This window comes from Rhipicephalus sanguineus, chromosome 7, assembly GCF_013339695.2.
Source record: "Rhipicephalus sanguineus isolate Rsan-2018 chromosome 7, BIME_Rsan_1.4, whole genome shotgun sequence".
NCBI lineage: Eukaryota > Metazoa > Arthropoda > Arachnida > Ixodida > Ixodidae > Rhipicephalus > Rhipicephalus sanguineus.
The window spans coordinates 120,864,317-120,889,837 of NC_051182.1; the positions used below are offsets into that span (position 1 = coordinate 120,864,317).

Consider the following 25,521-nt stretch of genomic DNA (forward strand, 5'->3'; position numbering starts at 1 on the left):
AGAACGAAATCAGCTGCGGCCGCGACTCGCCGGCTCCGTTGCAGCGGTAGGCCGATAAGTCGACGGTGGTTTTTTTGGCCCGCGTCAGCCAGTTGGCGCGCGTGACGGTGCAAGTTGTAGCGAGCGCGGGCCAAGAAACCACCGCCAACTTATCGGCCTATACCGCTGCAAGGGAGCTGCCGAGTCGCAGCCGCAGCTGGTTTCGTTTGCTCAAACCATGGCTGAGGGCAGCATTCTCGCGGCGGGCGAATGCGCTAGTCACGTGGTTCTTTTTTGTATTTCGCGGGCTTTCTTTGCAGCTTGGAAAAAATGCTATACGTGAAACTTCCTTTATCGCAAATAATGGAATTGGGGTTTCTGAAGACGCTCTCGAACTTTGCAAGCCGCATTTCTTTCCTACAGTCAATATTTAGCAATTTAATTAAATAATCGTAATTAACAAATTAGTTAAGTACCAAACAAAAAATTGTCTGTAGTGCGCAAGGTGAATGTCAGCAGCTTGCAACTGGTTTCATTCGCCTGCCTCTAATATTGTATTTTTTAACCCTTGGCTAAAGATAGCTGGGACACCCGGTATATATATATATATATATATATATATATATATATATATATATATATATATATATATATATATATATATATATATATATATATATATATATATGTCTGATATTTGATATCTCTCTCTGATATTTGACAGACACGACATGCATCTCTGGAAGGTATCAGAGAAGTAAGTTCGGTTATTGAAGGCTGCCATTGTAAAAGTCCGAAAAGAAAAAAAAAATAACACGCGAAAGGGATCAAAGGACTGTGTGAAAAGCTGCATTCTGATGACTTAAACATTTTTTTTTTCATTTATACCTAAGCCCACATAATGTGCATTTAAACGCATCTGCTTGTAGAAACACCGGCGGCTGCCACGCGAAATATTAATCGCTGGGGATTCACGTGAGAAAATCACGATATGATTATGAGGCACGCCGTTTTTTTTTAAAACTCATTTCTCGTTTATACCAGCATACGCGTAATGCCAGCGCTTGTACGATTAAACTGACACCTACGCCAGCTTTGGTGATCACACAATTCGCGGTTCGAGGTAGTACTTTCGAATTATCCCTCGCGGAATCGATTCTACTGTGTAATTTCTTGTGCGTTTTTCATTCATCCATGAGAGTACGCGTGCAGTAGAGTACAGTGACCCGCGATTCCCGATCAGATGATTCGATGGTTGGGCGCATCAAGGGCACGGCTATATGAGAAGGCTTTTGTCCGAGGAAAAAGAAAAACACGAAAAAGGTGAGAGTGAAAGTGAGGTCAGCGGATGGTGACCTGACCCTCGATTGCTGTAGCCCTTCGTTGAAAAAAAGAAATGGCGGCCAGCGCCGCAGTCCCGTCGCAGCCAAAGTGCTGCGCTGCCAGTAGGTACCCTGTGGGAGAGTGCCACGATGGAACCGACGAGAAAGGCCGTAATTGAAGGAAGGACGGAACGCTTGTAAAGAAAAAAATAAATAAAATATGGCCGATTCACGAAACAGTAATTGCGTGCAGCATGGCCGGAGGTTTATCTATCCGGTTCTGGTGCAGGGTAACAAAAATTACTTCCATAGGAAGCGTTTACGCGAAGGGTTCTTCTTTTAATCAGGGAACGAATAGTCGACGATGCTGTACATACTAAAATAAATAAATAAATAAATAAACATTGCGGACATAGTAACTGCGGTGATAGAGGAAAATATGGGTACTTAAAATAAGTTCATGTCGCTCTGTTTGAAAAATGCAAAAAACAAAAAACAAAAAAAACAAACAAAAAACAAATGGTGTGTCTTCGGCTAAACGTGCGTTTGCACCCTATTTTTTTTCTTTTCGGACGACGCTGCGTTTTCTCACAGCAGAGGGTTCAAAATTTCTGAGGCACTGATTCTTTTTGGAGTGCATGTGTTCTAACTTATCTATTATTCCCCGCTTCCCCCACCCGACGTGTAGGGTAGCCAACCAAGCCCATGCTTGGTTACCCTGACTACCCTTCCCCCTCGTTCCCCTCTCTCTCTCTGTCTGTATGCAGCTTTGTATTTCACGGGTTAGCAGAAATTATTCTCACAGTCGTTGGCAACCTTCTAACCCTGGCAAAGGGAAGAATAAATCGACGATGAGGCCTGACCACGCCCATTCATAGTTCATCTTAGCTTTCTTTCATTTATACTAATAATACTAATACTAATAGGAGGTCCCCCTGACAGTTTCTTAACTTCGGGACCTCCTTCTGTACTAACGCTGAATAAAGAAAAAAAAATCATTGTTCATGTCTGAGACATTATTCCGTTTAATCGAACAACGTTCTCCATGACCAAATAGGACCCATACACATATTTCAGAAGAGTTAATTGAACAGGGCCGAAGGAAAGAAACGCGAAGAGTGCATATATTTTTCATATATTTCCCATATCTCTCAGTAAGAATCTTACGCAAGCATATGGAATTGTATTGGTATGCGAAACGTTTCAGTCGCGATATTGTTTATTATGCTTTATACTGTGTCATGTTGTATATTATGAAAATTTAATGACACTATGTTTTCCATATTTTGTTGTTATATTTTTATACTGTTTCGTTTATACTGCCTTCCCAACGTGTCTACTAACTCTGTTTTTTTTTTTTTAATAGAGTCTGCATGCTCCTTACGCAGGAAGTGCAAAATGCGGACACGCGATTTCTTATTCCTTTGAGTTATACTTCAAAGAAACGGGATATATCATCCAGTATATTTATCGTTTTTATCTCCATAAAGCTGTACATTGGTAACTAACTCAAAGTCGAATAGTGAATTTCAAATGCTTATATATACACTACCATAGACCCTAATAAAGTTACTTTTGATTAAAGTGATTCCACTTTCTTTCGCGAAAGCATATGTATAGGCTTTTCTGTTAGCAACCCATACACTCGTATCTGTAGGAATACACCGCAAATAACGTTGACAACCATTATTAGAATGCGTTTTGTTTCTTTTTCATTTGAATATTCGCATTTATTCTCTGTGTTACTGCATTATTAAAGTGGTATTGAAACAAAATTTCGCAGCCGAGATATCTTGCGAGATCGAATTCCGTGCAAAATATCAACAGTGAATATAGCTTGGGAGATAACTTGTATGAATTTTTAAGTTGGCGCGTGCGTGAGCGCTATACGGCGCCGCACCTCGCGACATTGACATCATCTAAGGTGAGCTGAAGGTGACCTCGATTTCCGAGGCCTCACCACTGCGGCCGAGCTCCTCGATGGCGAAGCTAATATAATGACGTCATAGTCACCATTGCGCTTGTGCCGCGTTTGCGCCGTCGGGCTGCTATTCGATGGCTGCTCGCAAGCCCGCGACCGCGGCGAACGTGCGGAAAGTGTGGAAGCCTCAAGAAAGTCGTTTTCACCAGACGGCGATGGTAGCCACGATGACAACGACGACGGCACATCACATGCGGAACGCCAGCAGGCGATGCAGGCAGCGCGGAAGTGCGTTACAGTTCTGTGTGCCGTTTCATACGCTAGATGGCGTTAGAGCTCTCCCAAACCGATACTGAGATTGGCCGATAACAAACGGACTGCAATTAATTATCTCTGGCGCGCTGCCGCAAGTGATGTGTCCTCTTATGACTAATAGGTCCCCCGGCAACATACTGCAGCAAAAGAAACACTAATCCAAAATTTTTGTGTCATTACCGCTTTAAATGTGCTAACTCAATCTATGTGCATATTATACCTATTATATTCATCTGAATTATTGACTGCTGTCAATTTTCTGTCTTGTTTCTTTTGTTTGTGTCAGATGCGGGGCATCAAGTTGCGTTTAAATCAATTCTTTTTTTTCCCTCATTCCACATCACAGTCTGTATTATTTTACGCATATGAATGTCTAAACAATACAAGTAATGTAGACAATTGGGGAGGAATAAACTCAAAATCAAACTATGTAGTATGTGACATTGTAGCATTCTTTCTTTTTTCTTATGCAGCGCTTGTATTTTTGGATTTGGGTGCATTATTGCTCTCCGTCTACGGATCCACAATTAACTGGCAGTATTTTTGTTATTAGATGCATATAAGGAATAAGGTGTATAGCGCAATAGAAAGCAATAGAAACAATTTAAGGAAGCACGCACTGATAATCGAGTGCATCGCTACCACGTAAAAAAACGCGCCCCTTATCGCATCGCGCCCTTCCTCATCTGCTAATTGCTCTCACCACAAACCCAACCGGAATGCTTTCCCACAGCGCTCTCACCTACGATCTAGTAGGGAACGAGCCGCGGGATCCGAGCGCTCACGCACGGTGTTCCCCCGCTCATCGAGTAATCAATCCGAGCAAAAGCTTCCGGCGCTTTCCGGGCGGTTGTCCAGACAAAGTGAAAACGATGAATACCGTATACAAAGTAAAAACAGGCAGCGGGGCAAAAAAGAAAAAAAAGGAAAGAAACAATGAGCAACAACAAAGGCGGCGGAAAACAACGGAGAGATTAAAAGAGAGTGGTGTCATCATTCCCGCAGAGTGGGGGAGGGTCGTGGCGCCCTTTTACCTCGCCCTCCTTTACTTCCCCTCCTTTACTTCCCCTCTTTTACTCCCTCCTTGTACTCTTCTGTCTACCCCTTTCCTCCCTTTCTTTTACTACTCAGCCTACCCATCTATTCCCCCTTTTTCGCCCCCCCACTTCTACTGTCATGCTTAGCCCCTTTACACCTCCATTTCGCTCTCCTAACTACTTCCCTTACTCCCCCTTTTACTACCCCTTCTTTCTCGTCTGCCGACCCCCCTTACCCTCTTTTGTACTCTTCCATATCGCTCTACTGCCTACCCCTTCACTCCCCCTATTTTACTCCTCCATTTTGTTCTCCTACCTACTTCCATTACTCCCTCTTTTCCTCTTCTTCCCACCTACTTTACTCCCCCTCTTTCGTTCCCCCATTTTCCTTAGGTGGCCACCCCTTTTACTACCCCTCTTTTTGCACCCCCCATTTACTCCACTTTTATTACTCTACAGCGTGGCCGTGAGCGGTGGGCGTTGGCCGTGCACTTGAGAGCGGCGGCGTGCTGCGCATCCCGTCGGCGACGAGACGATTAGCGCGTCAGCAGGGGGCGCGGCTGTAGAGGAGGATGTGCAGAGCCGAGAGTGCCGAGCCGAGAGTATTCGTGCCAAGTGTAACGACCTCGCTGCCCCCACGCGGGGAGCTCTGCGCTAGGCCGGGTCATCTCCCTTTCGCCTGTTCTTTTTTTTTTTAGATTAGTAGAGAAATACACACAGCTTTATGAATTCCGAGCAGCGTAAGCAATGCCTTGTTTGCTCGATGTCTGCGCGCCCGTAGACCACTCCCATATGCTCCACATCTTTCGGCAGGTGCGCGCGACACAATCTTCCGTCAAATAATGTAGAAAAAAGAATATGACGACATAGTTTATAATGTGCCCGTACGTACATTCACGTAAGAAGCATAAGGTGAAATGTTCCCGAGCACTTTGTGAAACACAGATACTCTTGTAGCGACGAAAAAACTCGCAGAATAGGGAATGTCGCCGAAGCCGACGTTTCGGTTAATGCGCTCGTTGGAAGGCTGACAAGTCCACTTGTCAATGAGCCAATCGCACTTGTCGAGACATTGGATGCAGCTCAATCTCTGTTCAACGATTGTTTTACTCAGGTTACAACTGTGCGAAAGAGCCTTAATCCAAACCTCGGTTTGAATTTTATTTTATCCATAAATGTTTACCTTTGTACAGCTGAGACATGAACAACAGAGAAAAAAAGATTAAGGCAGCGTCGCAATAGTGGTGCCAAGCCTGAAGGAAGTGCGGAGCTGGGAAGCCTTCTTTGCTTCCCTTCTGTTTTCTCTTTCTTTCCTCCTCTGTCTTTCTTTTTCTCTTCTCCAGTTTTTCAGTAATTTTTTCCTCTCTTGATTACTATTTATTTCTAGTGTTCTTCCTATATTTTCCTTTCCTTCTATTTCTCGCTTGCTTCCCCTTTTTTTCTATTTCTATACGTGGTTTTGCCTGCGTTACGGCAAGCGGCGACACCTTACGACAACACACGACAGCCCGGGTCCCTAAAGTGCTCCGCACTTGACATCATCAGGGCCCTCGAAGGACAAGAGGAAGAAGACTTCTCCTTGGGGGCGAGTGCGCGCTCAATATGCTACAGATGGCTTTGCTACAAGTGGTTTTGCCAGCGTTACGCCAAGCTATATGAAAACGACGACAGCATATGACAGCCCGGGCCCCTACAGTGCTCTGAACTTAATAGTTGCTACAGGGCAAGCCCGAAAAGCAACTGACCATGTGCTTCGAGATAAGCTTACCGCAAGAAAACATGACACGCAACCACTTAATATGCACGAAAGTTCTCGTCAATGACGCAGTGGTTTGCACATGCTTGGTTAAACTGCACATACCAAAACGTTAGTAGACCAACTAAACCACGATATATAATGATACCAAAGCAATAACGATTATTCATACATTCGCAAGGCTTCCTAAACGTGACGTCCTACTGAAAACAACATTGCGGGCTCGATTTTTGTCCTCGTACCGGTCCCACCAACGCTAACTAATAGTTGTACGCTCAAGTTCGCTGTTATCGTTTGAAGTGCCACCCGCGCGTACCGGAGCAGAGGCACAGGACATTCCATATCTTTCATTTGCCCCTCGCACTCGCTTCTTTATTTATTTATTTATTTATTTATTTATTTATTTATTTATTTATTTATTTATTTATCTATTTATTTATTTTCTGTAGCTGGCACGTTTCTTTCTTTCAACATGCACGGCGCGTCACTAGAATGCTACGCCCAATAGCGGCGTTTGTTTGCTCTTTTCTTTTTTTTCTGTTGTACCTTTGGTCAGACCAATCGAAACCGTACGAAAGCCAAAATACTCTATTACTTCCTCCTGACTCCTCTCTCATCGTCTGCACTTTTTTCTAATACTTGTCCCCCTCAACAGCCTGGCTTCCTCGTCTGGCTCGCACGTCACTGGGATCCGGAATCGAACTTCTCTCTCTCTCTCTCTCACTGTTGCTCTCTCTCTTTCTATAAATCTGCGTGTTAGAGAGAAAGAGCGAGAGAGCGCATATCACGTCTACTGCGAATACCGCGACGATGACGCCAGCGCCGTCTGGCGCCAGGCACGTCGTTGCGCCCGTCTGCGACGCGTGTGTGCGCACGCTATTTTCTCACTCACTCACATCTCTCTCGTCTCGTGTCGGAACACCGCCAGCCTCCCATTTCCCAGTCAGCGCGCGCCGAAAGCTCCCCCCCCACTCTAGAACGTGCTGCATGTCCTCGTGTAGGCTAATGGGTTCAGTACGTCACGCATCAGGAAGTGTTATATGGTCAACCCAAGAAGCCGTGACGTCACGCGTAGAACATTTTTCTGCGAAAGAATTGGCTAGAGGTGTCGAGCTTTCCATAATAAGTTGACAGACAGTGAGGCCAGGAATACTGCTAGGCGAGTTACCGTTTGGTTTAACTGAAACGTAGAAACAATAAGCGAAAGGAAAATGAGGAGAGAGAGAATGAAGGTTAATGACGAGTTAGCGGTTGAAAATACAGCGGTAAAACACGGTGAACCAAGAACCGTCCCGCCGCCGTCTTGTGCCTGGTCTTTTAAGAGCCGCGATATTAACCGTTAAGATTCGCCGACTGGCTCATCTCAACACCCTCGGTATTTAATTACATTGGTGGCTCAGTGGCCAAAGCAGGCGTAAACAGTTAATCGCGGGGAAAGGTAAACGTTCCTAGGAAGCGTAACGCGTGATTAAAGCCAACGATAAAAGTGTCTGTCTGCACTTATCCGTAACCACATTCGGTTGGACGGCGACACGGCGACAGTCTGTCAATAACAACAATATCGGGGTTTTACGTGCAAAAACCGCCGTATGATTATGAGGCACGCCGTATATAGTATGCGGCTCCGGAAATTTCGACCATCTGGTGTTCTTTAACGTGCTCAGACATCGCACAGGACACGGATCCGCATTTCCCATTAATCGAAATGCGACCGCCACGGCGGCGATAGGATTCACGACTCTCAGCTCCCGATCACTGTAACGACTGTTGCACCGCGACGGGCGGCACTCCGTCAAGCTCTGCGGAAAATGTGCCCCAAGCGTTTCCATAAGCTTCCTTGCACGGGGGATATTAGCAAAGACCGTTATATCCTGCCTGATGAGGAATGCGCCTATGGCTCCGTGCTAGGAGCACCGATCTGGTCTTTTCTCTGCGAAGTCCAGACTTGAAATCCAGCCGTCGAAATATTCATAGCATTTCTATGTGTGTTTGTTCGGTGTAGGTGTGTTTAATAAACACACACACACACACACACACACACACACACACACACACACACACACACACACACACACACACACACACACACACACACACACACACACACACACACACACACACACACACACACACACACACACACACACACACACACACACACACACACACGTGTGTGCTTACTGTGTGAGAACTATAGTCCGATATCACGCGGAATTGTCATCATAAATATGACCTCAAGTGTTTAGAATCACTACAAAAAATAAATAAAAAAGCTCGTACGTTTATCTGTCGTCCTTATGATAGATATTTTTCACCCGCTGCTCACCTTCCTAATCTGAACCTTTCCATACTCCAGAAACGTCACCACTTCGTTTGAAATTTTTGCAGGAGTGTGTGAATTATCCGCGTTGTTCTTCACAGGACTGCATTAAATTTTCAGCACCGTCATGTGCCCGGGAATATCATGACCCATATATTGTTACGTTAAGCTTTCAGGGATGTTATCGTACAGTTTTTTTTTTTTCATATACGATTTTGTGGTGGTATGCTTTGCCTGCAAATGTGCGTGAATGCCATATGGATGAATTTCTTCCTCCTAGTGAACAGTTCTATAACGTTAGTGTAAAAATTTATTTGACTTTTACTACACCGGCCATTGCCAAATGTTTGGCTGCGGTATATACAAATAGATAAAATGAATGAACGGGAAGTCATTCAGGGTAAGAGAGTTTTACGTGTGTAGAAAAATGTTCGAAGATTTAGAGCACGGTGTACGCTGGTATGTGGAATTTAGCAGAGCGATTATTGATACAATCCGTCGTTAAGAAGATTCATTGAGTAGGCAATGCTGGGTTAGGAAAACTGAGTAGCTGCCCGCGTGAAGCCGCGAGGGTTTCATCGACTACGCCATTCCTAAACCACACATTTCGACCGCAACGGGCACTGATTAATCTAACTTTCCTTAACTACTAAGAACACAATAAAAGAGGCCTAAAACAATGTCCCTAGGTGGAGCTGCAGTAGTGGGCGTAGCCTTCAATGAACTGAGGCAGGTGCACAGCAGTGGTCATCATTATGAACAAGCCTGTTTAGTGTCCACTGTAGAACGAAGGCCTCTACCAAAGATCTTCAATTTACCCTACCTTGTGCGAGCAGATTCAATTTCACACCCGCCGATTTCTTGATTTCATCACTGCCCCTACCTCCCACCCCCTAACTCGCTGCAGCCCTCGGCTGTGCTTTCCATCCCTGGGTATCCGTTCCTTCCTTCTCGCCGGCCATTGGTTTTCTACCCTACGCATGACGCGACCCGTCCAGTTGAATTTCTTCAAGCAAAGCCTGTTATAACAGAACACCGCTATTAGTTTCCTCACTGCTGCGTTTTTCCGGCTGTTACATCGTTTTCCGCCGGTCCCGGAATAGCTACCATAGTATCGAATGTATTGAGAACCCCGCTGTTACATCGAAATTGCGGGACCGTTCCCGTACGATACGTCGCGAAGTGCGCTCCGAGGAGCGACCACGGAAGAGAGCGGCCATCTTGACTTTTCACGCACTTTGGCTTGGCTTGACCTTAAGATTAGCCTCGGGAGTGGCGCAAGCAACACGCATGATGTACTTTCGGTTGCCGCGAACAAAGGCATAGCCTTCGAGATTTGTATTGCAAAGGTAGCGTCTATGACGTAGTTGGTTTTAGATTCGTGTTCAGCGTTTCTGAAAGTAAGCTCTTCGAGACTGGCGTTTGTTTCGGCTGTCGCGTTGGCGTGTACTCATCGTCATCGTTATTTGTCGGAGGAATTCGCGCAGTTCGCGGTAGGACTCGTTGCGCAAAAGAATCGTATGCGTCAATTACATTTCTGTGGATGACACCGTTCTCAACGCCGCGGTCCTCTCCATCAACTAGATCATGGCTGAGCGCGCCAATGTGCGCACCAGTGACGAAGTTAGGTGTTGTTAGAGCAGGGGCCGTTTTCTTCGACGATCGCTTTAGGGAGCACTTTCGCGAAGCGTTCGACTGTCTTCCACGAGCCACGGTGGCCCTAGACTAGGCCAACGGTGCTGCATTATCGATCGGAGACGCCGACGCATCCGGTGACAATCTCGCGAAGGTATCGCCAAAAGTGATCGCTTGCTAGGTGTCGGCCGTAGTGTCACAATATTTATTAAAAGGATATGACACTGCAGGTGCTCCAGAAACTTTTCGTACTAATCGGGCGCGAGTAAACGCACCAGGCAACGATGCTAAGCTTTTTCTAGCCTAAGCATTGAAATAAAATTCTGTACCACTTATTACGTTCTCGTCCTCTTTTTTTCTGTTTTTCGGCTGTTGCGTTTCTCGGCTCTTACGTCCCTTTCTCACGGTCTCTTCAAAATCGTTATCTTCGGTGCTCTACTGCAGAACTCATACAATTAGGTGGCAGTGTCGTATGTGAAAGAGCCGCTGCCAGCGAGCGTACACAAATGCGGCCCTCCAAAGTGGGCTGGTCATATGCCTATTTGTGTGCGCCATTTCCCAGTTATTCATGCTCTCTCGATCGTGCGCTCGTCGGCGATCAGACGTTACCGATATGGCGATGTTATCTTTTGTCTAGGCCACTCGTCATTTCACGTTTAAACATTTCATTGTTGCCAAGATAAGAACGTATGATCGTTGCTGCTGCCTATAGCAACTGAAGTGTTGCGCTACCAAGCACGTGGATGAAAGTCCCATTCCCGCATGGAGGAAAGAAATAGACCTTATGCAAAATTGCTGCCATCTGTCGGAGGTTTGACGAAGCTACCGATTCGGCGCCATGTTGAAGGCTTGTGTCCGAATCATATATTGCTATCCCTACCATAACTTCTTGCTTATATCTGCTGTGATATTCGGCAATTGGGGCATAAAACGCCAGACGAACTTGTACACCTTACCAGCATTTCGTAGTTTTTACGTTGACAATTATAAAGTTTGAAGAACTGCCTCGAAACGAGAACGTACAAGTTTGTCACCGAGTCACATGTAAGCCTGTCGTCGTTGAGAATGAAGCTTTGCGCTTGGTTATAAATTTTGTCTGTTTTCAGTGTAGCAAATGAAGCGTTGTTAGCTATTGCAATATCATGCGTGTAGTGCAGGATGGTTGGGAGGAGCGCGCGACGCGGCTGGCCACAGCGATGACGCTAAGAAAGTGCTGTTGACCCATTTCAAGGCGTACTTCATAAGGGACAGCCTACGTCGACCTAATGTATTGTGCACCTTATTTTAAATAAAACGCGTTGTCCTGTTTGTTATTTTGAAACAAAAAAATATTTCGCTGCTGTAGTCACCGATCTGTGCTTTGCATATAGAGCTACCACACGGTTAAAATGTAAGAAAGGTCCGCTTCTCACGCACGTGAAAAGTCAACATGAAAAGCGTTAGTTGCTCCAAGAAGTAGGCGCCGATTAGCTAGTATTTTATCGAATATCCTTCCGACATGTACTCGTAAATAACACTATAGCCGCCAAGAATATTCGCGTTCACATCGTCGCTTTCGGGGCCTGTTGGCGCCTTACAATTTCAACCCATAGCAGCAATGCGTCGCCGACTGAACGCTTGCGACACCATGTCAGCACGTAACCAACGTAGCGCACTCACGATCGAATGTAACACATCTGCGGGAACAGCATTTTTTTTTTTCACTTTCATACGAAAACACACAAGCATCTGTTAACATTTCAGAGCACACAGGGATGGATACAGGATTTTTCAGAAGGGGGATCAGCGTCAGCTGGGAGAACCTGATATGTGCTCTTCTTGGGGGTAAATAAATAAGAAAGTAGGAGGGGGGGGGGGTCAGGCCATCCGTGCCGCCCCTCTGAATTTGGCAGTAACAGCACATGAAATGCTTGAAAAATATACGCACACGGAAGCAGTACGCACGCAAAGCATCCCACCAAATGCTACATTGTTAAACTTCACAATCGAAAACAAACTACGAACAACACGCTCCAGCATAATCGGTCCGTTCACTGAGAATCGATGACGCGCGCGAGCTACCTAACATATAACTGTTATCACAATGTGATAAACAAAGTAATGGTGTCACCAACTGCGCAGGCATGCGCGAGTAGCCGCGATGCAGCTTTGGAGCGCGTACACGAAGCCAGTTTGTCTGTGCCTGCAAGTACACGGCGTGAAAACTGTCTCTTTCCGGCATGACACGAACGAGTGTTCTCTGATGAGTGCCGATGCTGTCACATACCACAACTATTAAGAACGGAGAACGTAAACTACGCGTTAGTCGTAAGCAGTAGCGGGAGCAATGGAAGGATTTGCCGCTTCTCGTCGGCCGCGAGGAAATCTATTAACGCATGGAGGCTAGTTTCCTGCAAACCTTTTTTCAGCAACCCATTTTCCTCAATCTCACCAACACGGCACATGAAAATATGTCGGCACTGCCGTTCCTATCAGCCGCCACACGCCGATACGTACGCTCCGTGTGTGCACACGCGGAGCGCGCTTAGCCTTCAACATGGCGGAAATGCGCACGGCGGCCGCTAGATGGCAGCAGATTTTGCATAAGGTCTATAGGAGGGAGTATTGTGCGATGCGAAAGAAAGAAAGAAAGAAGGAAAGAAGGAAAGAAAGAAAGAAAGAAAGATAGATAGATAGATAGATAGATAGATAGATAGATAGATAGATAGATAGATAGATAGATAGATAGATAGATAGATAGATAGATAGATAGATAGATAGATAGATAGATCCATTCGAAGCCAAGACAATTCACTAGCGCGCAATTGCGCCATTCCTCCGATGAGAGCGTATGCTTAAGCGTATACGGTCACTGAGACTCGGCAAATAATATCAGCAATTGCCTACGCATGTCACTCATCAGTTGTTTCAGGTCAGCCCGCTTCACCACCTATTTGTGATGAATGACGAACATCTTGGTCTTAAAGGTGAAGATTGCACAGGAAATTTGTCTCGTTCGGAACGAACTCGCGGTTGAAACAGAGTGACATTGAACAAGGTATTTTTTTTTTTACTTCACAAAGACGAGAATAGCCCGCAGTTTCGAGTCACACACGAACCGTTCTTCAGGGGCGACTGGGGGGCACCAGAAAGCCGCGCTTATACAGTCTTCTTTTTTTTTTTGAGGTCGTGAGCTCACACCTGTTCTCAGTCACACGCCGAAGTCCATTGAAGTAGACGTCCGGAAGTAGACGCCCGCGTGTCGCTTGGATGTGCCGAAATTCCACAAAAAAAAACGCTTATGGTGAGGTTGGCCGCTAAGTGAACGATGCTTCGTACTTCGTACGGTGGGGAAACAAAACTTCCCCGAGAGGCTTTGACAAACCAAGAACGACGTCCGTAAGTTCGACCGACAGAGGTGTGCACTCGTTGAGGACGGTGAGGTGAACGACCACCGCAACGCTTTTGACAACTCCAGCGTCGTCGACTTTCACTCTTTTGGTGTCACTGTTGCAACCATCTGACTCTTATTCAATCTGCGAGTGTGAAGATATTTAGCCGGCCATTCTGTCCCACGCTAACGGGAGAAAGCAAATTTGATCAATTAATTTATGGAAAAACAGTCTTATTTCCACTACTAATTGTTCATTCGCTCCATGGCGGTATGGCGACATAATGCTCTGGAGAGCGCCCTTGTAGTTGGAGAAGATTGAGCACGTCTGTGACGGGTCTTCACTTATGAACTCCAGTGCAGCAGATGGGGCGCCGAGTTATGCAAACTTTGATGTGAATTGATATGAAATGTTATGGTCACGAACTTCGCGGGAATAGAGTTTGGCCTCTACTAGGCGGATTACGGAACCACCCAAATGACTCAAACTGGATGCAAGATATTGCCACGCGCGCTTCTTTTGCTGCTTTTATGTAACCGGTCTGTTACATGTATAAAAAATTGGCCGCCTATCTACATGCTCCGCTGCAAATGCCGTCAAAAGACGATAGAGGAGGCGCTGCGTGAGATATGGACGCCATCTGGCAATACGTCGGGAAACATGAGCTTTTGTAGAGGGTTTCCTTCCTCCGTGGCAAAGGGCGTTCGTCGGCGCGCATATGGCATTTTCAGCGCAGCCGCATTTTTAGCGCAGCTTAAGAAACCAGGATCTTTAGAATTACGTATCTATGTATTTTCTATTAAAGGAACACACCACCTAATACTTGCCTTGTGATGTTGCGCCTCAGATATGCGTAATGTTTGCTTTTTGATCGACAATGTACACAAGTATGAACATAGCCACCAGTTCAAGATGGCTGGGCCTTCGGCAAGTGGTTCAACTTTGGCCGGGTGGCTGAATCGGGTGACAGACAGACAAACAGAAATACAGACAGACCAAAATTTCTGCGTTTGAGTTCCCCAAGAAAGACTATCGTCTTTAAAACTGCCTTGCGCAAACCGCGCCCAAATGTCTGGGAAACTTCAAGCTTATTTAGATTCTTCTGATAGGCTTGAGCGCGCAAACACGAACAGTTGAGTTTATATATCATAACAAGACAGCGTGTCTCGAAGCGTGCGCTGGAGAAAGCTTGCATCAAGGGACCCTGTAACAGTACTGCAATGCCAACCAGCAGCGCACGGACTTGACTTCGCTATACTCAGCGCTAAACCTGTCGACCGTGTCGTTTCACATCGCCATCGAGTCGGCGGGCGCTGTACCGATTCCCGCTGCACCTGCTGCAAGAAGCACCGCCTCCTCCTCCTCCTCTTTCCAACTGCGCGCCCGCTCCCGACTACACTCCCCCAACACACACACGCGCTTGCGAAGGGCGCGCTCTCCGCGTAGATTCGGGAGCTGGGCTCCCGTTTGGATCGATGGCTCGGTGTTCCCTACCGCTGCTGCTGCTGCGACGGTAGCAGTGACCGATGTCGCGCCTTCTCCTTCTTTTTCTCTTCTTCTTGTTCCTCATCCACGATCAGTGCAGCACTAAAGAAGAGAAGTTGCGGAGGAGGAGAGTGAAGGAGCAGGTACGCCGTCCCCGCCATCACCTGTCCTGGGGTCCTCCTCTCCTGGGCCACGCGCATGTGTACTCTGGGCCGGTGGCGGTGCCGCCGGCTCGTGTGGCGCCAGGCCACCCGATCGTTATTTCCCCATCCTTCTTTCTCCTTAATTCCTATCGGGAGGCGGAGCGCAGTCGGTGCGCTTGCTACTGGTTTTGTTCGGCGGTACGTGCCACACGTTGCGTGTACCATCTTCTGCGCGTGCGCGGTGGCGCAGCACCTTTTTTATATTTGGCAATTAATGCGCGCGTGCGTGCTGCAGACGGCGGCGCAATGCAGCGGCGTCTCAGACAGGAAAGAAAGATTGCAATAAAGAAGGAAAAAAAAAACAGATGAAATGAGTAAAAACGAAATGAAGGACAGAAAAAAAGAACTAAGTAAAACAAATTAAGAAAGCGAGGAAAGCATGGAAAAAGACCAAAGGAGGCTCCTTGAATAAAACGAATAAAGAACGAAATGAAGAAAATAAAGATAATAAAAAGAAGAAAATCGAATAGAAAGTGTTATGCCTTCATTCGCGCACACATCATACAGCTAAACTATTTGTATATTATCTATCAAAAATTTTCTCCGTTCTTTCTTATGCTTCTTCTCTTTGCATCACGCATATATACCTAGTTAGTATTACATACGTCGTATTTCATCCCGTAAAGGTTCCGTCGCATATTTATCCGCACATTTCTTCTCTTTAATAACTGTTCACATAACTGCTCATTCAAGATACCACCCGGCTAGGTCTTCATGTAATAATAAAGAATCGTCATCCTCATCAACATCATGAAGGCCGTAACTGTCTGTTGCAGCTCTTACATAATCGAAATCATCAGCCTGACTACGCCCATCGCAGGCCAAAGGCCTCTCCCTTGTTTCTCCAAGTAAACCGGTCATGTTCTTGCTGGGGACACATAATCACCGGAAACTTAATCTCACCTTCCCACCTAACTTTCTGTCTCCCCCTCGCGCGCTTGCCTTCTCTTGAAATCCAGGCTTTTTCTCTTGGTGACAATTAGCTATCATTCTTCGCGCTATATGCCCCGCCTATGCCCATTTCTTCTTCCTAATTTCTACTAAGATGTCCTTAATAGCCGTTTGTTCCCTGACTAACTCTGCTCTCTTCTTGTGACTTAAGGTTAGACCTGCCGATTTTCTTTCCATGGCTAGCTGCGTCGACCTCAATTAAAGTAGAACCCTCTTCGTAAGCCCCCATATTTCAGCCTCGCAGGTAAGTTACCGGTAAGGTGCATCTGTTATATGCATTTCTCGTGGGGATGGCGGTAAATTATCATTCATGGCCTGTGAATGCCTGTCAAATGCGCCCTACTGCCTTGTTATTTTCCTCTTTTTTTCAGTATCATGGTTCAGATCTGCTGTCACTACGTCCTAAGCAGACGTATTCTTGAACCACTGTGCCTCGCTACCAATCTCAGAACGTTGTTCTCTTCCGCGTCTACTGGACATTAGTTTTCTACGCATTTTATTTTCAGACATACCATTCTGCTTTCCCCAGTCGAAGTCAGCAATCATGATTTGCAACTCGTCTCCTGAGTTACTCAGCAAGCTCTTCCGCTACGCCTAAAATTCGCATAGCGGGAGAGGAGGCGCTAATGGAACACACGCGCCTGGAGTTTCGTGTTTGCTAAAGTGACAGAACTGGAAATTGAAGAAGAAGACAAAAGAAAAGAGAAAGGCTATTAGAAACGCCGCGTACTAACTAGAATATGGGAAATAGCAGCAGAATGTTTCCGTGGATTTTCCGGAAAGGGCAACCCTCTCCTACTCCCAGCAATGCGATGGTTGAGCGAATGAGTGAGTTAGTGGTAGACGGAGGTCGCTTGTGGAATGACAGCTCAGGCGAGATTAGTGAGTGGAGGAAAGACCTAATGTGCTTTCAATTGCATTACGAAGCGAGTGTCACGTGACCATTCACTTTTTTTTCTGTCTCTTTGCCGACTCACCCTCCTACACTTGACACCGACTGGGTCTGGCCAGAGTGTTCAGGAAGCCACGTACAGAACCGTTATCTGTATGCACGCTTATTATTTTTTCAAGCTTTCATGCTTCCCTCCTTTTTAAATATCCCCTTCAGGCGGAGTGTCCACACTAGGGGACGTACCTTGTTTTCGCTAGTTTTTTCGACCAGTGGTCAAGAAGGAGCAGGATAAATTACGGGTTGGATCAGCTGAACCTCCTGCATAGTGAACGTATCTAAACTAAACATCAATGTGCTGCGAACGACTGAAGCCAATCTATTTGGTGAATGCACTAGAATGTTCGATGGGTCGTTCGACGTGCCGCGTCCAGGAGCAACGTTTTAAAGTACAAGTTGTCTTTGCTCGAAATGAATACAACCAAAACTGAATCATGCATGCATTTCGAGCCCAAGTCTTTATTTCTAATGAAGACACGAAAAATGATTGACTGCATCATAAAAGGAACGAAAAGAATTGTTTTGACAAAGGGTGGTGCACCAGCCGAAACGTTAGCAAATATACTGCGCAAAAGCAACGTGCCTCATGCTCTCATTTCTGTCCCTTATCTGTGTATATAGTATATACTGCAGTGAAGAAAATCAGTGCCATTCCGAAAGGTGGAGGGTGCTATTCAAGCACAGAGAACAGGTTCGAGTTGGTGCATCCGAACGCTTGCGTTTGCTCTGCTATTACCCCTTGGCATGTCGGGACGGTTTACACTGTTTATTAAAGAAGAGCCGCGCCAAAACGCCTTCTTTTAACTTGTGAAGGTGCGGGGTAGTCTAGCACCCAGGAACTTTGCAACCATACTCGGCAAATAGGGTTGCTTGCTACTACTTTCAGGCAACACGTCCTTCCTTCCTTTCCTGTTTTTACCATTGAAAAGTTCCACGTGTTCAGTTGACGCCTATATTTCTTCCCATTTGCTCTTATCCGAGTGTCATCTGCTGTTCGTTAATGCTAAAGAGTAATTGCCTCTTCCAGCGGCGGAGAGTGTTCTTTGTTCGAGCGTTATCGCTGCTCGAGAAGGAGGCAAACAGTGTTTCCTCACAGTTGCTTCGTTTTTGATACACATGTGTTGCCTAGCAACTGTAGATCTAGTAGGCGATCATATTTTGCTTAGCTGTTATCAGCGAGAAGGGAAAGACCGCGTTAAATAACGATTTTCTAAAGAGCATAACAATTTTGAAATAAATCATTATTGTATCTGAAACTGTATGTCTTTTGTGTGTGTGTGTGTGCGTGTGTCACAGTGTACTGTAGTCACCGTAGCAGGAACGTAATTACATGTAAGAAGTTAGGACGACGCAGACTTTCTCTGTCCTACACACACATATATATTCTATAAATTAGATAGAATAGTCGTTAGATAGCTCGTTTCGCAGAAATTTCAGTGTCGGCGTCGTTGGTGGTGAGCAACAAATCATCATCTTGTCCGTGACGAAAAATGCAGAAAGCTGCAAATAAAATAAGTAATAAGAATGTTGGGTTCGAGTGAGAATCGAACCCAGGCCGTCTGAGAGGCAAGCAGGTGTTCTACCACGCAGCCACGCCTCTGCTTGGAGCTGCACTGAAAGTAACTTTCATGCTTCACAAGCATACGCGTCCTGTATACAGCTGTCACAGTACGAGATGTAATATCACAGTAATATTGCGTGGTACAAGCGTACATTGCCGTCGAGCGTCACACGATGTGAATATCAAAACGACTTGGTCGTTTAAAGCCAGCCGCCCATTACAAAAGGCACTCACATTACTTCGCGTATTACCTTAGGACCACGTAGTGGGTGCATCGCAACTTCGAATAGGTTTCTCGCGCACATGCTCGCGCACAATTGCTCCTGGTTTAAAGCATGCTCCCCATTACATAAGGCAAACACCTTAGTGCGCGCATTCTGTTATACACACCTAGCGGGTGCACTGATACTTCGAAAAAAAAAAATGTCATGCGTCCCAGCCCGGCTTTATTACATAAAATTTATCCCGACATTTATCCCAATAGCTCCTGCAGGCACTGCAACGAATTCGCTAGCCTAGACCACATGCTCTGGCGTTGCCCCTCGTTACGGGGCACGGACCAATTCAATGAAGATAAGTGGCTATCAGCTATCAAGAGCCCCGATGTCGGGGCTCAACTATGGGCTGTCCAGAGGGCCCACGATGCGGCGGTTGGGCTTGGCCTCCATCCATCCATGCGCACAGACCTTCCCTCACGCCACCGGGCTCTTGACAGGCTTGTGATTGATTCTGTGTCGTCTACAAGCGCCAACCAAACTGCAGTGTCTCGCTCATCGGCGAGTTTTGGTAGGGCATCAGTGTCAAGTGGTGCACGACAATGAAGGCGGAAACGCAAGACTGAGGCAGTGAAGGCAGGCACCAAAGCTCGGCGTGCTGCGGCTATGCGACCACTTTGTACTTTGTCAATTACATTGCAGTAATGCACAATCTGAACTTCTCGAGTAACAACATACGATAACAAGTATGCACTAATTGGTCAAAGTACGCACCAGGGGCAGGATATCGCTATCGCGTTCAACTCTTAAAGGCGAAGCTTAAGCGTCTCTCAATTTTTTGGGGCTTACTTGCATTTTCCCCACAAATGTGGTTATTTTTGTGATCATCACGTTCAATAATACCGCGTTTGTCGATAACCTTCAGTAGTTGAGTGTAGAAGAGAAACATACGTTGGGGAATCAACAAGTGACGTTAATCATGCACTGGCAAATGTGCATTCAACCCAGTGGAGACAATCTTTAAAGTAGATATGTGCTTTCGTTCATAGTAGCGCACATATTCACTGTACACAATAAGTAAAGTGACGTTTTTAACTCCCTTTCGCATTTGAGTGACATTTTTATTATAATTCAAAATATTTTCAAGAATGGGAAAAGTGATTAAATTTCCGCTTCTTCTGGGCTTCTTCGTGAAAGTCACGCCGCTTTTTTTGGGCCTCTTTTGTGATGAATATTTGCTTGTTAGCTCTGTAGAATCTGGCAACTCTGGGGCTCATTCGCTTATACATTGCCGGCATTATCGTACTTTGTGGACTGTCTTTGCTTTGATTCAAAGCGTTCGTAGCTTCACTAAAGCATTCTGGCGATAGAAAAAAAGTTAAGACTAAAGGATGTGCATACTATTTCTACTAGGGGGAAGTAGCTCTGGATGTTGGCAACCAAAACAGGCTGAAGCTCATACATACATACATACAGTTGCAACATGAAGTGTCCGCTTGTTGAATCATCTGCTGCGACATCCCGTGTTCACGAATTTTATTATTATATGGACAGTCTCGGCCGATTTTTGTCGTCGCCGTCGCCACCGTCATGCACCATATATATATATATATATATATATATATATATATATATATATATATATATATATACATGAAAGCCACAAAGAAAAGTAATTCAGAAAAACTTTACTACGCGCGGAATCGAACAGGCGACCTTCCGCTTTCCAGCGCGTGGCATTAGACGGTTAGGCCACCAACAGCACCGTCTTTCAGCTTGCTAACGGCGAGATATTTATATACACCACTCACATCAGCACGCTTTCTTAGTTACCACGTAGATGGCGCGATGTGCACGCCTGGCGCGCTTTAAAGATCGTCGCCCCGTACCTGCGAACGCCGTTGCTCTTCGCTCTTCGTGCGCTTATCTCGAGGAAAGAAGGGGGCGGCTGGCGGGGGGTTGTATGTCTTGTGCTTTCCCCGCGTTGTCCGCGCTGAAGTCACAGAGCGTACGAAGGTCGCTTCGCTCGCTGCAGCGGCCGCGTTTGCTAAAGGAGCGCGCTGTTCAAAAAGAAATAAGTAACAACTGGGACAGTTAACTCGCGTTCCTCCTGTGTGTACCTGTTCGTTCGTTTCGTGCGTCCTGCTTTATGTTTGAGCAGTGCGCTTCCAGTGTCGAGCTGCGACGCATGATAGTTCGCGCTCGTCCTGTGTGCGTTCTTTTCGTGCGTCCTTCAGGCTCGAGCGACGCGCTGGCAATTTCGAGCTGCTTTCCGTTCTTCGCGTTACATTCCAATTTGTTGCTATCGCATTCATCGCTTCGCCGTTGCTTCGAAACTGACTTTTTTCATAGATAGATAGATAGATAGATAGATAGATAGATAGATAGATAGATAGATAGATAGATAGATAGATAGATAGATAGATAGATAGATAGATAGATAGATAGATACTACATTCTGCCTAAATTCAAAACATCTGTCTTCCTACGCAGCATGGCGGCTGCTGACGGTAACGTGGACGACGCCCTGACCAGCCTTCACTGGCTGCAAAACCTGAACATCATGACACGCATCGGAGCCCCGACGCCACCGACGCCGCCTGCAAGCCCACCCGGGTGCGGATCTGGTTGCATGGCTGCGAAGACCGCGCTGCACAGTACCGCGACCGCCCACAGCGCAGTCTCCAGGCGAGTACGCCGTAATTTGCGCCAGATTCTCATTAACCGAGTGGCTGACTGGGCTACGTGGTGATTCATGTTGCTTTAGGAATAGGAGAAGGTAACTAGGAGAAGACCCGGTTCATAGGCGCGCTCACAGGTGGGTGGCCACGCCCCCCCCCCTTCCGCCATCCTCTGAGAGTGTGCGAAGTCTGTCCCGTACATTTACTCAGTCGAACGTGCACCGTCATCGTTAAAAGCATAGGGTTACGTTCAAGCAGGTTTTTGACGGTAACGGAAGTCGATGACTACGATGCTGCGTTTCAGTGACAGTTTACATCTTCACCCCCGGAAAGCCTGGGGCGAAAGGCAGGCCGTTATGAGAAGCACGTCATTGCTTCATTCTCAGTTTTGCTCCCATTGCAAAGCTTCTTCTCCAATGGATTCGACAATGGGCGGGAGCGGCGCTGCGGTGAAACGCGGCCGCCCCTAATGGAAAAGCCTGCGCGCGTGAATAACCTGTCTTTGCCTAGTAACACGCCCCACTTCTTAAGTAATATCTTTCATTAGTGCCTCAAAAATAGTACTGCGCATGGCGTAGCACTGCGGATGGCGCCCATGATTCGAAAGACATGCTGGCTTTCGAGCACTAGGAGTGCGGGAAGCTGTCCCTTAAAAAAAAATTTAACTTTTTTTTTACAAAAGATTTATTCAAACGAAACACGTGCGTTGCGAACACTGCGGAGCAGCGTGGTATGCTACCTCTAAGACGATAATATATAGAAAGAACTGAGCACTATTTACATAAAAACATTTTAAAAGAAATGTCGAATTCCACGGGATATCCCTAACACGTGGTTCCAGGGGCTAACGTAACTATACAATAACCACAAATGAATTGTTACGCGATATTCACGATTTACTCGTGATGACGTCTGTCTTTTACTCTACGTGGCCTTTGCCTATCTTTGTGACTAACAGCGCAAAACAGGAAAAGGGACCAGGAAGGAACACAGAGGAGTGCTTACTTACAACTGAAGTTTATTTCCGAAACGAGACAGAACGAGCTCGTCTGTGTTTCTTCCTGGTCCCTTGTCCTGTTTTGCGCTGTTAGTCGCATAATGGATCACCAACTTGCCCAAAAATTTGCCCTCTTGAGTTATATTTTCTATCGGTTGGAGTCAACAGTCACCTAAAGTGGTTCTACAACGCGTGCGCAGGTGCGCGGCGGCGGTGGCGGCCGAGGAGCCGGACTACAAGAACCAGGGCTCGAGCAAGCCCCCGTACTCGTACGCGACACTCATCTGCATGGCCATGAAAGCCAACAAGAACAAGATGACGCTGAGCGCCATTTACAAGTGGATACGCGAGAACTTCCTCTACTACCGAAACGCCGATCCCAGTTGGCAGGTGGGTGCGGGTAAAGTGATCGCTGATTTGTGAAAACAGCGGAGGTGACGCAAAACAGGGCGACAATCATGAAAGAACGCAATCATGAAAGAACGCAATAAAAAAAGCAGTAAAGGTAACGTGACGCAAAAGCAATTACCGAGTCCCACACAGCTACGCAAGACATTGCACACCTCAAGGCATACTCGCGCACAGTAATGTCATTCATTTTTGGGTGTCGTTCATGTATATTGAACACTATCGGGCAAAGTGTGTTATAGGCGTGAAATATGACTATTGGTAGGGAACAAGAAAAGCGGATCTTTCTAGAAAAGAAACATAAGCAATACTGACGAAATTTGGCGAGATAAGCCCGAAAGGTGTAAATTCCTTTTACAATGTAGCTCATCGAGTGGTCATGGCAGTTTATCTGTTCTACAAAATACTACAGCTCAGTTCAGGCTACTCATTGGTAAGCTATGCTATCTCACGTTTTAACGGGCATGCCGTTCGTTGCCTAAATGTCGGCCGTGAAGCGTTAACACTGGGAGGCAGATAACGGTCACTGTTCAGGTATAAGATAAGCTTCATAGGCATTACATTTAACAACAAAGGGAACTACGACAAAATATTTACTGAAAACGCCCGTTCCTTTCCCCCGCACACTGCGCAGAACTCGATCCGCCACAACCTGTCTCTCAACAAGTGCTTCATCAAGGTTCCGCGGAGCAAGGACGAGCCGGGCAAGGGCGGCTTCTGGAGGCTGGACCCGGTCTACGCCGACTCCCTGGTCGACGGCGTCTTCAAGAAGCGACGACCCGCCCAGCGACACCCGGGAGCACCCGGCACCGCCACGGTGCCCTCTACAGGGGGCGGTGGCGGTAGCGGCTCCAAGAGGAACCGGAGGGACCGCGGGGGCGGAGCCAAGAACAAGCAGGCGACAACGTCGTCCACGACACCACCAACCCTGAGTGTGGTCTCGGCGTTAGAGGCTCACAGCGGACCGGCCGTCATCGTGGAGCGTGTGGATCCGGCTGCCGTCGTGATCATGGACTCCACGGGCGTCGTAGCGGGTGCGTCTCAGCCGCACCTAGACGACGTGTGCGGAGACTTGGGGGACTCGCTCAAGAACGATCTGTCCTGGATCCTCAGCGAGAGCGACCTGGACTTAGAGCAGCAGCTGGACCGATACCGAAGCTCCGAGGACGCCGCGGCAGCGGCGGCCCTGCAGCTCGAGGAAGACCTCTTCGGCAGCGGCAGCGGAGTCACCGACGGCGTGGTCTCCGTCAATGGCTCCGTGCCGTCGGCCTCGAGTCCCGACTGGTGGACGTGTTTCGGCCCGGGTAGCGGCGCTGGGGGAGGCGCCGAGTCGGCGTCACTGTGTCTTCCGGTGGCTTCCGCGACGACACCCTCTGCGGCCGGCTGCTCATCGTCGAATGCGGTGCAGACTTTCGAACTGCTGTACGGAGGCGCCGAGACGGACGATGCATGCATCGTCGACCATCACGTGACCATTCCCGGCGAGCTGGTGTTCGGCGACCCAACCTCGTCTGTGACCGTCGCCCAGCAGCAGCAGCCCTGGGCGGACTGCAAGGCGGCCCTCGAAGCGGCTGCCCTCGAGCTGGAGACGTACGCCGAGATGGACGTGGTACCCGGATACTAGTTGTTGCGTCCAGTCTTGCTATAAATGTGTAAAACAATTGTGCGCGCCTCACAAAAGTTCGCCGGTGGTAGATGTGCTTGTCTAAATGAGTGGACATCGTAGTAATCCTCTTTCTAATCTATACTTGCGATTGATGCGACGTCCTCGTCGGGGCTAAACTTTGAAGAGAGGCCGCATCACATCCAGCTACCGGCGTCCATGAAGCTCGGCAGTCACAACTTCGATGAGAAGAAGCCGCAGGTGCGAAAGTGGTTGCCCCGTACATACTATTGTTGTGTCGTGTACGTGATGGCCTTTTGTACCAATGGCCGCTCTTCTCTTCATAAGCCAAACATCTCCCAGCACTTCTTGTGGCATGCAATCCACGATGATGTTCGCTATCATTTTTTTTTTTCATTTCGTATTCGTGTAAGGCCGGTTTGTGGAAGGAAGCTAGATCACAGATGTGTCTCGTCTCCGAGAGCCGAAGAGTAGTCCGAGTTTATCATTTACCATGCATAAAAATAAGGCCGATTAAAAATACGCAATCGGAAGTCCCTTGACGTCATCTCAGCCCGGTATACTTCTAACACAGGAAATTATATTGCGGCAGCAGCTAACGATACTAAAGGCGTCGTGCGTCATACGTTGCGCATGTGTGATTTTGTTCTGTACTTTATTTCTACATTTGCATATAGTCGATTCATGGCGTCATATATGCGTAGAGGGTCAGAAAATGGAAGAAAGCCTTAGAAACTTGTGCTGTAGATTTCAATGCAATGTGGTTTCGTACGTCTTCTAAAAACTTCCAT

General features: G+C 47.0%; 1 protein-coding gene across 1 annotated transcript; it reads left to right on the top strand.

Moving 5' to 3' along the window:
• The first annotated feature begins 22,901 nt into the window (after positions 1-22,901).
• LOC119398971 (forkhead box protein C1) lies at positions 22,902-25,246 on the top strand. The gene is made up of 2 exons (XM_037665787.2): positions 22,902-23,088; positions 23,741-25,246. Exons 1-2 carry the CDS (start codon positions 22,987-22,989, stop codon positions 24,728-24,730), a joined length of 1,092 nt encoding a protein of 363 aa, XP_037521715.2. The 5' UTR covers positions 22,902-22,986; the 3' UTR covers positions 24,731-25,246.
• Positions 25,247-25,521: the final 275 nt, after the last annotated feature.